The sequence below is a fragment of the Microcebus murinus genome, chromosome 14, assembly GCF_040939455.1.
Source record: "Microcebus murinus isolate Inina chromosome 14, M.murinus_Inina_mat1.0, whole genome shotgun sequence".
NCBI classification, from domain to species: Eukaryota; Metazoa; Chordata; class Mammalia; order Primates; family Cheirogaleidae; genus Microcebus; species Microcebus murinus.
In genome coordinates, this window is record NC_134117.1 from 44,281,899 (window position 1) to 44,299,406 (window position 17,508).

Sequence of the window (17,508 nt, forward strand, 5' to 3'; positions counted from 1 at the left end):
TTTCCTAAAATCATTAGAGGGGAGGAAATAAAATAAACAGTGCTCTTTCCATGCTTTTAGAAGTCTTTGCAACTGCAAAAACACATTCTTTCCTTCAAAGAGAACGCCTCATACTTAAAAAGCTAAGAATATTTCATGATTACTTGTCCTTCTTTTAATCAGAGCAATTAACCTATAGTGTTTTTGACATAAAAATGAAAAAAAATCAATATATTTTTGTATGACATGAAGAAATATTTTCAAGTTACTCTCCATTAATATCGAAATATCTTTTGCATTATTTCAAATGCTCTTGTTAACATGTCTACCTTAGAACTTCAAGGAAGAAGTATTGTTTTGGAATCTTCTCTTTGAGAGAGACTACTTTATGACTTTGAAATATCTACTATTTTCTTCAAGGATTTATTAACATTTTTAACCAAGGGAATCATACTTCTGGAAATATAATGAAAAGCAAAAGTCAATATCAATATTTCTTTTTTTCTTAGTATTTAACCTGAGAAACAGAACCAGTGGCATTTCTGGGAAAGCATAGGCTAAAATCATAGACCATCCAAGTGTTGCTTGACACTTTCCCAGATAGTAAGAATTTAACAATTGACAGATTGGAAGTATTTTGAAAACCCGTTATCTATCTGTGCATAAATAAATACCTCTTTATTCTCATAAATGACTTGGATGCCATTAACTTCAGGGAGAAAAATGACATTACCACAGGACCAGTGTAAAGTCAAGTAAATTAAGAACTTTTGATAAATGTAACATTAAGGAGTGGAGTGTATCTTATTTCAATATATTTAGCAAATAATGATTGAGCATTTAGTATGTGCCAAGAAGTGAAGCTAAGTACTATAGATACTAAGATAAATATGTGCATCTTAGTGTCAAGGTATAGCTCTGCATGTAATGTCGCAGTAATGGGATTCTATGAGGATGGGGCAGTGGCATCTTGTGAAGAAGGCTGGAAGTTGGGAGGGGCAGAGTTAGAGTAGCACTCTGGGAATCAGAGTATTGCTATTACTGACTCTACCTGGAACTCTGCATCTTCTCTAAAGCACTAAATACAAGCACAGCTGCCTTTATTATTAGATGGAGAGGAGTCAGTGAGAAGAGAGAACTCAAGTCCTAAAAGGTTCTCACTTAGGGTCCATATTGAGTCTCTAATTGGGCTGTGAATTGATGCAAAGGAAAATGAAAATGATAAGAGACCATCTACCGCAAAGTATCTTCCTTCAACATGTGCCAAATACTCATTCTGGCTTTGAAGAGAGCAAGAATTCAGTGGAAAGAAACCTTAGCAAAGCATTTTAGTCTATAAAGAAACAAGGCCATTACGATCGTGTTGAAAAAATAAACAAAACTTCCTAAATCATTTTAAAATTAGAATGCTGCCTGTACAACAGACTGAAACATTTGCCTGAATAGGTGATCACATTGTAGCACATTTCCCACCATTAGTACAGAGATACTCTAACATATTGGACACTTGGCTAGCCATAGAAGCATGAGTTAACAAGCCAGTTGAAAGTAGTCAGCTTTATGGGGCTGAGGAAATAGGAAAAGCTTTGTTGAAATGAGCTAAATAGAAACATGAAGGTTCTGTGATTCATCAGATCCTAGCTAAACTTCTCCAGGAAGATTCATGTACAATCATCTTGACTTTTACAGTAACTAATTATTCTTAAAAGTTACACTATCCAGTGCCCTTCCAGCTGAGATGGTGAGATCATGGGGAACAACTCCCTATCTGTCCTGAGAGGGAAAACATTCGAGAGGGTGAACTTTGCTCAGGGCACAATCTATCACTTGCCAGGCACACGTAAGACTGGAGATCAGGCACTAGAGTGAAATTGAATTCACTCTCATTCTGCTTTTCCAGCTGATAAGATCTTGCTCAGACCTTACCTGAATTACTCTGAACACAACTCAAGTTTACTTCCTTGAATGAAAGAGCTCCAAGAGTCTTCTTTGAAAGGGAATCTTCTACTAAGTCAGCAGCCCAAGCAGGGCGTAGAGCAATAGGGACAAGATCCTTTACAATGCTGGCCTTGGAGATGTTTTCCTGTCTCTAAACATGGGGACTGGTGTGCAGCAGGTCAGATTTGCTGGATGCAAACAAGGCAGCCACAACAGTAAGTTACTTGGTAGGAGGTAGACGGGGAGATAACAGTATCTATTTTCTCAAGTGCTATAAGACTGGGTAGTTAAAACTTGTCATTCTACTTTCTTGTTTTTAGGCTGTGGCTTTCTGACATTTTAGCCGGCTCCCTCCCTTCCACCCACACACCCAATCACTACTTCAGCATTTCAGCAAGAGAGAAGGGAAGCTTTGATGAGGAGAACACGACACAGTTTACAGATTTGGGGTATGTACTATGATTTCTTCCATTCAGCCTGCCAGGAATTTAGTCTATGCACAATTGACACCCTTCCCCCAACCCACTCCATGCAGGACAACAGCAAAAGGACGGAAGGCTTTTCTGTTCTCTGGTTCTCCACGTCTTTCCTTCACATTCACATAGCGTGGGAGAAAAGTCAATCCAAGTCAAAACTGAATGGAAGGTAAAAAGGAGCCTATATCTGGGCTGAAAATAATATAGGCCTCAGAACAAGGAGGCAAAGTGGTAGAGAAAGCAAGCTGCACACCAGATTTTGCCTATGTACATTATTTCCTATGTTTAATACTTTATCCAGAAGAATTTGTATGTTTTCTCCTGGCCCAGCCCTGTGATACTATATGCCCCCTAAAGATGGGACCTGAACTTCCTGTGTACCATTTCCTTTCCCACTGTACCAAATATGGCATATTAAGTTTGATAAATGATCTCAAATGAGTGACAAGTAATTTTTTAGAGATAGCGTCTCGCTCTGTCACCAGGGCTGGAGTGCAGTGGCCCCATTCATAGCTCACTGCAACCTCGACCTCCTGGGCTCAAGTGATCCTCCTGCCTCAGCCTCCTGAGTAGCTAGAATGACAGGTGTGCGCCACCATGCCTGGCTAACTGTTTCTTTGGGTAGAGACAGAGTCTTTCTATGTTGTCCAGGCTGGTCTCAAACTCCTGGCCTCAAGTGATCCTGCTGCCTTGTCCTCTCAAAGTGCTGGGATTACAGGCATGAACCCCTGTGTCCAGCTGACGAGTAATTTTGCTATTCTAGTGACTGAAGACTATGTCAAGGGAAGGAGCAATAAGGTCATTTGCAATCCATATGCCATCTAAAACACCGGCTAGATATCTAGGCATCTCTTCAAGCTTGTCTTCTGCGCTTGGCTTCATAACTCTCATTTCCCTTCACAAAGATTCCCTCTGCTTACAAATGATCCCTTGTCTCCACATGATAATGACATAAGCAATGCACCTCTGCTTTTTGTTCCTTACAACCTCTTTAGCCCATGCTGAGCCGAAGATCCCTGCCATTTAAAGCCATGGTTCTAGCATTCTCGCATACTTGCTTCTTACTGGAATGGTGCAAAGTTAGTTCAACAGGACCTGTATTCAATTTACCTCCCCTGCCAGACAGTGCTTTAGGGGGCAGCCTTCGTCTTCCTTCACTTTCCCTCTCTAGAAACCGTATTTCTTTTAAGGCACATACACAATTTTTAGGTTCAGTAGTCATCAAGAAAAAAAAACTCTGAGTCTCCTGCTGAATCTCTATGGCTGGACTGTCTTAGGGTCAGAGTACAGAAGACAAACTAGCCTGCCTGCTTCATGAGGGCAGGGAAGGTGTCGTCTTGCTCTTTCACCTGCTATGCCTGGCCCATAGTAGACACTCAATAATCATTTATTGATTGAGTCAACAAATGCAATGAATAATAAATGAAGCAGGAAATCAAAGCACTACAGAAATCGATTTGAGGTTAGTAGGCTAGTTTTAGAGACATGGAGATGAGAATTCTTGGAAGGAGGAAGCACAGGATTGTAGGAGGTACAATCACAAGACAGGGAAATTATCTAAAGCCCTCAGGTGGATGTTTATGGTGAGATCACCTATTAGCCTGGCTCTTGCTCAGACTCCATAACAAACACATGAAATGTTGAAAAAGAAAATGCTTGGTTAGAAGTTTAATACTAATTGGGGCTCTGAGATATACTGTCAATGGCTGGAATGTATTTCTGGCCTACTTTATGCTGGTATACTTTCTAAACATTATGTTGATCATGGCAATGATCCTACAAGGTAGCCATTAATTTTCCTTGTTTGCAGATAGAGAAATTAGAAGCAGAAAGGTTCAATAGCCTACCTAAGTCACTTAGCTACGTGCAGAATCTGGCTTCATACCAGATTTGAAGTCTCAATTCTTTTTCCTACCCACAATGCACCACGCCAGATAAACAACATGCCATAAACCCCTAGCTAGGCAGATCTGAGGGTTTTAATTTAAAAAAATTAATTGTGGTAAAATATACATATATTTTACCCTTATAACCATTTTTAAGCATACACTTCGGTAGTGTTAACTCTATTCACATTGTTGTATAACAAATCTCTAGAACTTTTTCATCTTACAAAACTGAAACTCCATACCCAAATGACAACTCCCCATTTCCCCTTCCTCTAGCCACTGGCAACCACCATTCTACTTTCTGTTTATGATTTTCACTACTCTACACATCTCATATAGATGGAATCGTGGTATTTGTCCTTTTGTGACTGGCTTATCTCACTCAGCATAATGTCCTCAAGATGTATTCATGTCGTCATATGTCACAAGATTTCCTTCTTTTTTTAAGGCTGAATAATATTTCATTATACGTATATACCACATTTTTTAATTTATTCATTTGTTGATGGACATTTGGGCTGCTTACACATCTTGGCTGTTGTGAATAATGCTGCAATGAATATGGAAGTGCAGATATTTCTTCAACATACTGATTTCAATTCCTTTGGAGGTGAGATTGTTGAATCATATAGTAGTTCTATATTTAATTTTTTGAGCAACCTCCACACCATTTTCCATAGTGGCCACACCATTTTTCATTCCTACCAGCAGTGCACAAGGCTGGACACATTTGTTTTTAAACAGAATAACTGTTGGTTGTAGTATCAAACTGACTAAATAGCTCAGCTTGCAGAGTTTAACTCAATGAAAACTCTAGATCTTACATGTTGTTTTAATAATTAAACTCAGCACTATTTAAACATGTATTTTTTACATATATATATATTCATGGTCTGGACAATAGCTCAAAAATATATATATGGCCATCCCATTATTTTGTTTTTTTTTGAGATGGGGGTCTCACTGTGTTGCCCAGGCTCAAGTGCAGTGGCTATTCAGAGGTGCAATCATAGCACCCTATAGCCCTGAACTCCTGCCTTAGCCTGTTGAGTAGCTGGGACTATAGGTATACACCAGCATGCCCAGCTCATCTTAAGAAGAATAAATGTAGAAGTCATTTTCTAAGAGACTACAATAAATGAAACAAAAATAAAGCCATTTTTGAAGCAGCGCAAAGGTATTCGGAGAAGTATTCCTACTTCCTGAAAATAAGTATAAGCATATATGTAAGTTATATTCTTACCCTGGTTTTGGCATCGATTTTAGCTCCTCGATCAAGCAATAGTTTTACCATATTTGCATTTCCTCTTTTTGATGCAACATGTAAAGGAGTGATGTCATTCTGTGAAAGAAAAGAAAAAAACAGTTTTAGAATCCTTGGTTTAACCAAAGCATTGCTTCTTAAACTTCCCCTAGTACACCCTTGTTCTTCCTTTTTCTAAACATCCTTTATGAACAGTATGCTTCCCAATGTTTCTCTCTGACAGTAATTTTCTTCAGAAGAAGACTCAAAAAGGGATTAATTTTAAGGGAAACAGGTTGTGGGGCAGGGGCCAAGTTTATTTATTTTAATCACTTGAGGTAACTGATGGATGAAATGATTTTTGGTCAAAAATCCTGCATCTTTAAGTCAATGTGTTTTCCTGCAAGTTTGTGTAACGCATATTGGCTAACAAGTGGTTGACTAACAAGTGGCTGATTAAATCAGTCCAGACTGAGATCAAGGAGTGTCCCAGGGCTCTGAGCCTTCCCCAGGTCCAGGAGGGGCATCAGGTTGTCAAGGAGAGATGACAGTAACTTAAACTGGGAAATCTGTCAGTTCTATCATAGTCACATGACTGCCCATGTGCTTGCATGTGTTTACAGGCATTTGTTAGCAATCTCATAGAAAACTATGCTCTCATAGAACAGGCAGGTTATTAGGACAAGCTGAGATTCTAATCGTGTTCTCCTTGATTTTGATGGTAAACTCCCATGGTGATGTTCTCTATACATCTTACAGGTGCTGTGATTGTCTCCAGACTGTCAAGGAAATGTATGCGTATATTGAAAAAAATTTCCTATTTATTGCTTTTATTCTTGTGTAGCAGTAATATGGGTCTGTGATTCACAAAGGGTCAATTATATTATAAATGAACTAGGCTCACAGGGATTATATATTTATCATTTGTTAACAGATAAAATATAGTAGCTGCCAGGTGTTGATCACTCTCTACATGTCAGGGACTGTGCTAAACTCTTTGCTATCTAATTTTTATAACCCTCATAATGCCATATATAATGTGAATGGCAATCCCTATTTTACAGATGCAAAAACAGCAGGCAGAAACAGGAATCAACTCTTTTTTTTTTACATAGAACTGTGGTTCAGAAGGAAGGATTCAACTCAAACATTTAAACTATTAAATGCATGGTTTTATTTTTTTCCCTTTTGTAAAATTTTTTTTCTCTCAGCACCCCCTACCCTAAATGCATAATTTTAAAAAGTACCTTATTATGAAAAATTCCTACAAAGTTTGATAAAAAAAAGCATAATGAACCTCAGGTACTCTTTACCTTGGTTCAGTAAGTATCAACCTTTTGTCAATTATTATTTTTTCTATACCACTTACTGCTGTTTTTGTCTTGCTAAAGGAGCTTAAGAAGAGGAAAATGAAAATCCCAGACATCACATTATTTTACCCATAAATAGTGCAATTTAATTATCTCAAACAGTTAAGGATGTTTTGAAAAAAAATCACAATACCATTATCATAACTAAGAAAGGAAAAATAATTCCTTCATGGCACTCAAGACCTCATCCATATTCAAATTCTCCCATTATCTCCAACTGTCTCAGTTGGTCTGTTCAAATTAGAAGGTCCACATATTGCATTTGGTTGAAAAGTCCCTTAAGTTTCTTTTAATATCCCTTACCCTACTTTTCCTTTCCATGTCCATTTACTTATCGGAAAAAAAAAAGGTAATTTATTGTGTAGATTTTTCCACAATCTGGGTTGGACTGATTACATCTTCATGGGACTATTTTTTTGCATGTCTTTTCCACCTTGTATTTTCTGTAAACTTTTCTAGTTAGATGCTTTTAATGATTGTACATTCTCCCAGAAATGGAGAGACTGTACAGTCTATCTAATTATCCTTAGATGCTAAAATATAAATCTTAAATGAAAGAAGAAAGAGACCTGAGTAAAACAGATCTGTCTTAGTAACCCTGGTAGGGAGTAAAGAGGGCTGATGTCATTGCTGTAGACCAGGGGTAGGCAAATTTTTTCCGTCAAGGGCGAGATGGTCAATATTTTCTGCTTTGCAGGGCATACAGTCTATGTAGCATCTACTCAATTCTGCCATTGTGGCACAAAAGCAGTCACAGAATATGTAAAGAAACAGCAGTGGTTGTGCTCTAAAAAAAACTTTATTTCCAAAAACAGGCAGTGGGCTGGATTTGGCGTGCAGAAGTAGGTTTGCTGATCCCTGCTCTAGACCTACCAGCTTGCAGCTGAGGTTTTCGACTATGTATAACAGGTTATAAACGAGGAAATGAAACTATGTGCTGTGCATTATGTGTGCTTTGGTCTTCCTTCGTGTGGACTACTCAGTGTGAGTGAAAGTGAACAGAAGGAAATGCACTTCGCGGTGACTTTTAAGTTTGTCTTGGCTGTGTTTTCTGAGAGCAAGTGCATGTTGCTCTAATGACCCAAGCGGCACGATGAATGGACTCTCGCCTGGGACAGCAGGGAGAGGGGAAGGTTAGGGATACAGGAAACAGTGTGGGGCTCGCTGAGCCCCAAGTGGGATGTGACACACAGACTTCATCACTTCCCAGGGCTCGCAAGGGCTCACGTGCTTTCCCTTTAAACATGTACCCTCACAGGTTGAGAAAGACTTAATTAACCTTTACCACCAACAGGCTAATTTTAGCGAGAGCATGCAGTCTCTTTCTAATTTTGTTCTCTTCCATATTCATGCACTCTCTCGTACTGCGGATGTGTAGATGTCAGGGGGTGCCTTGAATTCCCAACTCCCACATTTCTCTACACCTTCCTGACCCTTCCTAGAGGAATACTTTATATTTTTATACCACTTAAACAGTCTTCTAGAGGGCTTACACTCCTGTAATTTCATTTTACCCTCACAACAATCCAGTGAAATAGGATAAATATCATTAACCCCATTTGATAAAGAAAGTGAGGCAGAAAGCTGGTAATTTGCAGATTAAGAAACAGCTAATTAGAGGCAGAATTGGGATAAGAATTCAGGTTTCCAGACCCTCGGGCTGTGGCAGTTTCAAGCAGGCATCAGAGTGCCTCTGTCTAAAGACTATTGCCTCTCGTTCGTCTCTGTCAAATGAAGCTTCCAACTAAAATGCAAAATATTTAATTCCTGAATCACGTAGTGGCTGTTCCTGCCAACTAGGAGCACATCAAAATCCAAGTGCTACCTTAGGAGCCCTCAATGGACTACTCATAGTTTGATTGCTCAGTTAATCACTAAAAACGTATTAGGCCCTACTACGCACAAGGCCAGGTGCTGCAGTTCTGCTGTTCAAGCAAGCAACAGAATTACGGAAGCCCAACATATCAAAATGGCCCACCGATTATTAGAGACAAAAAGCATTGTGTAAGAGAACCCTCATTTGCTGCTAAGGAAACGTAAATTTGTACATGCTTGCGAGGATGCAATTTTGGCAGTTTATATGAAGAGCCTTCAACTACTCTGTAACCATAGAAGTGAGGCAGGAGTATGCGGAGAGACCTCCTTGGTGCTGCAGGTGTGCAGAGAAAGCTGAGGGTGGAGCACTAACACTAAGCAAAATTCTCTGACTCCCCAGCCTCCACCCTGATCACAAAGCAATGGCAGTTCTCTTTTAGAGGAATTTGAAGCCTGAAATAAAATGTAAGTTCAGCTCAACTCCTGACTAAACACACTACACCTCTCCACATTTTCAGCACAGAAGAAAAAGTATGCCCATGTCCAGATAAAAAACACTATTTAACACATACAGTCTCTCTTATTCTACACACAATATCCAGCATTCTATCTAGTGGGAACAAGTGAACAACACACACGAAAGATAGGGAATTTCAGCAAGGACATGGAATTTCTAAGAAAGTCAGATGGAAACATCTGATAACAAAACCCACAATATTAGACATGAATTCCTGTGTTGGCCTCATCAGTAGGCTTCATACAGCTCAGGAGAGATTCACGGAACTTCAAGATGTATCAGTATAAATGATCTAAACTAAAAACATATAAAAAAAAAAAGGAAAAAAAGAGTAGAAAAGAAAGGATAGAGCATCCAAGAGCTGTGGGACAATATGAAATAGTTGATTAGAGTTACAAAAGGAGAAGAGACAGAATAGGACAGAAGAAATATTTGAAGAGATAACGGTCAAGAATTTTCTTGAAATAATGAAAGACATAAATCCACAAATTCAGGAAGCTCAGGGGACACAAAGCAAGATAAACAATAAACAAATTCCACAAAAACACACATCAAACTACTGAAAATGAAAGACAAATGACAACAACAACAAAAAAAAGAAACTTGATGGTAGCCAGAGGGGGAAAAATACATTTCATATAGAGAATAAGGATAATAAGTATAGTTAGACCACTCATTAGAAATTATGCGATCCAGAAAACAAAGAAATGGCATTTTTAAATATTGAAAGTAAACAACTGCCAAATGAGAATTCTATACGCAGTGAAAATACCTTTAAAAAAATCAAGGAGAAATAAAGACCTTTTAAGATAAACAAAGGCTAAGAGAATTTTCAGCACACTTGCAATACAAAAAATGTTAAAGGAAGTTCTTCAGACAGTAGAGATATACCAAACAGAACCTTAGACCTATACAAAGAAATGAAGGGCTCTAGAAATGACAAAAAAGAAGGTAAATATAAGAGATAATTGATGGTCCCAAGTAGAAACAATAACAATGAACTGTGGGGTCTATAATATATCTAAAAATAAAATGCATGACAATTGCACATAGATGGGAGGGAAGAACTGGAACAATACTATTGTCAGGCTCTTATATGTAAAGTAACATATTTGCAGATAGACTGATAAATTAATGAAGTGGGTAATATGATATGTTATTAAGTAAAGCAAGATATGAAACACTATAAAATATGCTCAAATTTTTATAAATATAAATGTTTATATTATATATAATATATATTATATACACATACGCATTCTAAAAAGGTTATATAGATACTGACTCTAATGTTAACAATTTCTCTCAGTGGTGAGATTATAAATGACATTTTCTTTATGCTTAAAAAAAAATTCTACTATGTATGTTTGTACGATATGCAGTGAAAAAATAAATGTCTTCTAATACTGCCTAATTTTTAGCTCACCACGATTATTTATCTCAGCTCCTACTATTTGTGCTTTACACTCTGATAGCCACAGAGAGGTTTAACCTACTCAGGAACTTCGCTAACATGTGAACTTGGAAGGAACCTGTTAAGCCTGGAGATCACCCTCCACCTAAAGCTACATTACTCCTTCCCATTAAAGTAGCAAATTAAACATGGCTAGAGTTAAAGATCTCTATCTCTTTCTGAGAAGAAGCATAAACTAAAACTTGGATAAAACCAAATTCAACCTAGAGTTTTGAATCTGACCTGAATTAATGCAAACAAAAGTAGACACTACTCTAATTTTGTGTAACTCAGTTTTCTTAATAAAATATTTTTTCTTGTACTGAAGAAATTTTGTTCACATACATTCAAAAGGTTACAGAATATATTAGCATTTGGGAAGTCTTTTGTGTTTTAACTGACAATGTCTGAGTCCATTCAGTCTAATGATCTGTTTTCTAGATCAGGAAGAGACCAGGGAGGCTTAGTGATTTACCTGGAGTAACAGAGCTTAGAGCCTGGCTAAGACCCCAGGTTTGCCAATTCCTGGGTATAACCCCTTCCATTTCACCAACTCCTTGGGCTTACTATAAAACCCCTATTTTCACTGCCAGTACAACAACAGCATCTTGTTTAACTTAACTTTTCCCTCCTGCTATTCAATATTGTATTTATTCACTCTAAAAAACTTAAATATAAATAGGATTAGCCAGTGCCTTCTTTCTCTAGTATTTACTTCTCCTCAATCCTTTTTGAAAGGATTAGACAAAAAAAAAAAAAAAGATAAAGACAAAAAACCAATCACATACACACACAGACCTACATTTGACAAACTACAATGAAGGGCACTGGCTATGCAAATATTTATACAAAGCATTAATAGGATCTGGATAAATATTCAGAATTTTGACCAAACAAATTACAGTACACAGCAAGTTTAATTCTCTCAAATTTCCAGGCCAATAAACTAATTAAGTACTTAATAAAACAACATGGAACAGTTGCCGTATCCTCTGATGCTTAGGTCCCCAGCCTAGGACCATGGAACAGCACCACTGCTGCCTCCCAGGAACCGGGTTGCAGAACAGGAGGCAAGCGCTGGGCAGTGGGCGAGCAAGCGAAACCCCACCTGCGCGCACAGCCGCTCCCCATCGCTGCATCACCGCCCACGCCCCGCCCCCATCAGATCAGCTCTGGCATCAGACCCCCATAGGAGCGTGAACCCCACTGCGAACTGTGCATGCGAGAGGTCCAGGTTGAGCGCTCCCCATGAGGATCCAATGCCAGATGATCCGACAGGGAGCCCAGGCGGCAATGCCCCTGTTCCCCTCCCCACTGGAAAAAATGTTTTCCACAAAACCGGTCCCTGGTAATGTGTGGATTTGTGTTCTCACGTACAGTGCAATTTCTAGCCCTCCTTCTGCCCCCAGCCACCACCTCCACGGTCTATTCATTTTCTTCTATAGTAACCTCCTTCCATCTTGATTTCCAGATAAGGGTTTTCATCTATAACCTATACTCCTTGAAGGCACCAACCACCAAAGTTAGGCGGTAAGATCCCAATTAAGAAGAATAGGTTTTGCCTTCTATTTTAGGAAAAGAAGAAGCATATCACACAGAAGAAACTAAGATCTCTCAGGATTTGTAAAAATTCAATATATTCCTACAATTTAATTATATTCTTCTGGTATTATAGAAGACAATTGATGGTATTATAGAAGATAATTATCTTCTCTATTATAGAAGATAATTGATGGTCCAAAGTAAAAACAATAACAGTGAACTGTGGGGTCTATAATATGTGTAAAAGTAAAATGCATGACAATTCCACATAGATGGGAAGGAGGAACTGGAACAATACTATTATTAGGCTCTTATATGTAAAGTAACATATATTTGAAGATAGACTGATAAATTAATGAAATGGATAATATGATATGTTATTATCATAATATATATATCATATATACATAATATACTATATATCATAATATATAGTATATTATGTTACACTATATATTATATACTATATATCGTAATATATAGTATATTATGTTACACTATATCATATTTTAGAATAATCACTATTTAGAGTAAGATCTTACTCCAAAAATAAAGATTGATTTTTATAGTATTTCCAAAACTTTAAAATTGGCTTAGAAATATACAGAAGGTTTTTAATAATGAGCTGGGGTGGGAAGACAGGTTTATGTCAACCCCGTCTCTTGGCGTACATCTGGAGGAAAGCATATTTTACTGGGAATGACAAGACCAGACGTCCATTCTCACGCTTCCACACCCACTTTCCCGACAGATGATCCTGGGAATGTGCCTTATCTTTAATGAACTCACTTCCTCCTCTGTGCAATGGATGCCAGGCCTCCACTGCCTCCAGCACAGGGCTGTCATGGGCAGATAGGACATCATTCATGTCAAAAGGAGGAAGAAAATTCACAGGTATTCCATATCTCTTGTCTCATTGAATCCACACAACCCTGGAATGAGGTACTACCAAATATTTTTATTTTATGAATTAAGAAACTGTTAACGAGACCCCTAAAATCAAAACAACTTATTAAAGGTCACAAAGCTGCCATAGCGTGTCTGATTCCAAGTTCACGCTTTCTTCACTAGACCGGACCATGCTGTTCCCCTGACTTCTTAGCAGAATCAACCTATAACTGATTTTTACCATTACAGCTTTTTTGGAGCACCTAACAGTGTGCTCAGAGAGAAAGACTGCATTGTGACAGTGTAGTCCAGTGGTTAAAGGCTAGATTGCTTAGGTTCAAGTTCTAGGCCTGCCCATACTAGCTACATAACCTTGGTAAGTTTACTTACATTCTCTGTATCACAGGCTTCTTATCTGTAAAATTAGGATAATAATGGTACCCCTATCCTAGATGTTCTGGCTTGAATATTTTCCCCAAATCTCAAGTGTTGGAAATTCACTCCTTAGGCCAGGCATGGTGGCTCATGTCTGTAATCTTAACACTTTGGGAGGCTGAGATGGGAGGATAGCTTGAAGTTAGGAGTTCGAGACCAGCCTGACCAAGAGCGAGATGACCCCCATCTCTACTAAAAATAGAAAAAATTAGCCATGCCTGTAGTCCCAGCTACTTGGGAGGCTGAGGCAGGAGAACTGCTTGAACCCAGGAGTTTGAGGTTGTTGTGAGCTAGGATGCTAAGCTGATGCCATGGTGGCACTCGCCCAGGCAACAGAGGGACACTCTGTCTCAGAAAAAAAAGCAAAAACAAAGAAATGTACTCCCTAATTCACATGTTGATGGAATTTGCAGGTGGGGCCCTTGGGCGGTATTTAGGATTAGATAAGGTCATCAGAGTGGGGCCTCCATGATGCAGCTGGTGGATTTAAGAGAAAGACAGAGCTGAGCTGGCATGCTCTTGCAACTCCCCGAAGTGAAACCAGAGTAATTTCCTACCTTGCTTGTGGTAAATGGCAGACTTTTACTTTCATTTAAATATATAAAGGGCTGTGGATTACTGGTCTCTCCCCCTTCACTCATGGCTCTCGTTTTTTTAAAAAAATGTCTGGGAGAGGTTATCTTTAAGGGAAGTGTAAGTGGATAATATCACTCAAAATCTTCTAGATAATGAAAGACTGAATCATAGACTATTTTAGTTTGGTTCCTTGACATGTTCTCAATAAAGACAAATTCTAAAAAAATGAAATGATAAGAGGGAATCCAGTATCTTCTGCTAATTCTTACCACTCGTCATAATTTACTTTACGTCATAAAGTCTAAGTTACTACTATGATTAAAACGAGTTAGTCAAAGTGGCAAAACAAGATGTCTGAAGATCAAGATTTCAATGTGTTAATGACGTGTATTTAAAACACACATATTTTAAGAAGTTTTTGTTTTCTCATTCTATTCTCTTATACTTTAGCGCTATTCCTAGTATAAATAGAAACTGAAAAACGATTGGTAAATAGGTTTCCAGAGAAAGCACAGGAAAGGCATTTAAGCAAGGATTCCTACAGTCCTTGTTCACCCCATAGATACATATCTTTTGAAAGTCATTTAGCGGCCGGGCGCTGTGGCTCACGCCTGTAATCCTAGCTCTTGGGAGGCCGAGGCGGGCGGATTGCTCAAGGTCAGGAGTTCAAAACCAGCCTGAGCAAGAGCGAGACCCCGTCTCTACTATAAAATAGAAAGAAATTAATTGGCCAACTGATATATATATAAAAAATTAGCCGGGCATAGTGGCGCATGCCTGTAGTCCCAGCTACTCGGGAGGCTGAGGCAGAAGGATCACTCGAGCCCAGGAGTTTGAGGTTGCTGTGAGCTAGGCTGACGCCACGGCACTCACTCTAGCCTGGACAACAAAGCGAGACTCTGTCTCAAAAAAAAAAAAAAAAAGAAAGTCATTTAGCTTCTAAGGGGAGAGGATGTATCTATTAATACAGGCACAGAGCAAGTAATCAATAAATGTTTGATAAGTAATATTTAAGTCATACAGATTTTGATACAATGTAGAAAAAGAACTGAATTCCTGTTGTCTTTCATTTTCTTGAGTACAAAAACATTTTTTGTAAATTTTTATTTTTGTCCATTGAAAGTCTTCTCTAATACTTTATTTTTATAATAGCTTTATTGACATGTAACTGACATATCATAAAATTCATCATTTTAAAGTGTACAATTCAGTTATTTTAAAAATATATTCACAAGGATGTGCAACTACCACCAATATCTAAATCTAGAACATTTTCATCATCTCCAAAAAGGAATCCCATACCAGTAGGTGGTCACTTCCCATCCCTCTGTCTCCCAGGCTCCTATTAATTACTAATCTACTTTTTGGCTCCATGGATTTGCTTATTCTGGACCTTCCATAGAAATAGGATCATATGATATGCTGCCTTTTGTGACTGGCTTTTCTCACTTAGCATAACGTTTTCAAGGTTCATCCATGTTGCAGTATGTATGAGTACTTCATTTCTTTTTATGAGAATGCCTAACTTTTTAATGCCTTAGAAGCCCCCAAAATATATGTAAAAATGATACTTTCAAAGATAAGGATTTTAGACTTTAAGGATATACCTAGAAAAATTTCCAACAATTGAATATACTGGCAATAAAACACTCCATCCTTCATAGCCTGGCATATAAGCAAGACTTTTTTTTTTAAATTCAACTTAGATGATCTATTATTAGTAAATAAGTATAAAATAAACTCAGAAACTTCCCTTATGCTACAGTGATTATTATTAAGATGAGCTTCATTATTGGTAAAGGTCCATTTCCTTCTTTCTTCATGAGGCTTTAATTAAATTAAATAGGTCTTCTTAGGCAGAGTCTTTTTTCTCCAGTTTTGTTAACTGCTTGCTTATTCTACACTAACTTTCCTCTGTGTGCTTTCTGGATAAGGAGATTAAGTCCACACTGGCCTTACTAACACTGATGCTGAAGACACTGAGACCAACGACAATTCCTCAACCTCGATCCTCTCTCAGGGAGACCAAGTAAGTCTCATTTGATAAAACACCTGATAGCGCCAGCCTTTGGGAGAAGCAGTAGCAACTGCTCGAATATTTGATGTCTGCTGTGAAATCAGGCTCTGCATGTTTGGATCTGTTCTGCTCTAAATAACTCAAGAGATTTATTTATTTTCTTCTAAGGATAATAGGAAGCTTTTTTTATTGTTAATACTGTCAGAGGCTTCCACTGAAATTAACAGAGGATGGCTCATCAACAATTTAGAAAAGGCATCCTCAAGTTTTCCTCTGCTTTTAAATGGTTTAGTGGGGGGAAGGCAGACTGTAGTTAAATATGCCATACCTGCTTCTCCCACGCACAAACCGCCCCCCCCACCGCCCCCCAGCCCATAACACACCACCCCAACCGTCGCCAGAGGGGCAGAAAGACTGGGACTGCAACTGATCTTGGATCTCTTCGCTCAATTGGAAACTTTTTTTCTACCTTTGCACCATTGGATGTTACAGGTCACTGGGTCTTTGGAGAGATCTAGTCCCATGGTTTTCAATATATGCTTTAAAATTAAAAAAAAAAAATTTAAACTATGGTAAAGTACACATACAATTTCCATCGTAACCATTTTTTTTTTTTTTTTTTGAGACAGAGTCTCACTTTGTTGCCCAGGCTAGAGTGAGTGCCGTGGCGTCAGCCTGGCTCACAGCAACCTCAATCTCCGGGGCTCAGCGATCCTACTGCCTCAGCCTCCCGAGTAGCTGGGACTACAGGCATGCGCCACCATGCCCGGCTAATTTTTTGTATATATATTTTTAGTTGGTCAATTAATTTATTTCTATTTTTGGTAGAGACGGGGTCTCGCTCAGGCTGGTTTCGAACTCCTGACCTTGAGCAATCCGCCCGCCTCGGCCTCCCAAAGTGCTAGGATTACAGGCGTGAGCCACGGCGCCCGGCCTCATCGTAACCATTTTTAAGTGTATAGTTCAGTATGGTTCAATCTATTTCCACACTGTTCTGCAGCCAATCTCCAAAACTCTTTTTATCTTGAAAAATGAAAACTTTATACCCATTAGCCCATTAAGCCACTCTCCTGTCTCCTTCCCCCCAGCCCACGGCAACCACCATTCTACTTATATATCCATGACTCTGACTACTCTAGTTACCTTATATAAGTGTAATCATGGTATCTGTCTTTTGGTGACTTGCTTATTTTACTCAGCATAATGTCCTTACGTTTTATCCATGTTGTAGCATGTGTCAAAATTTCCTCTCTTTTTAAGGTTGAGTAATATTCCAATGTATGTAGTATATGCCACATTTTGTTTATCCATTCATCCATTGAAGGACACTTGGGTTGCTTCTATCTTTTGGCTGTGGTCAATAGTGCTGC

General features: G+C 38.5%; 1 protein-coding gene across 12 annotated transcripts in view; it reads right to left on the bottom strand.

The window, feature by feature from the left end:
* ANK3 (ankyrin 3) overlaps window positions 1–17,508 on the bottom strand; it is a 325,335-nt gene that overhangs the window by 170,545 nt on the left and 137,282 nt on the right. For all 12 annotated transcript variants that reach the window (XM_076010011.1, XM_076010010.1, XM_076010009.1 and 9 more), the window contains one exon: window positions 5,526–5,624. In XM_076010011.1, the coding sequence (XP_075866126.1) occupies window positions 5,526–5,624 (99 nt within the window). The remainder of the gene's footprint in view (window positions 1–5,525; window positions 5,625–17,508) is intronic.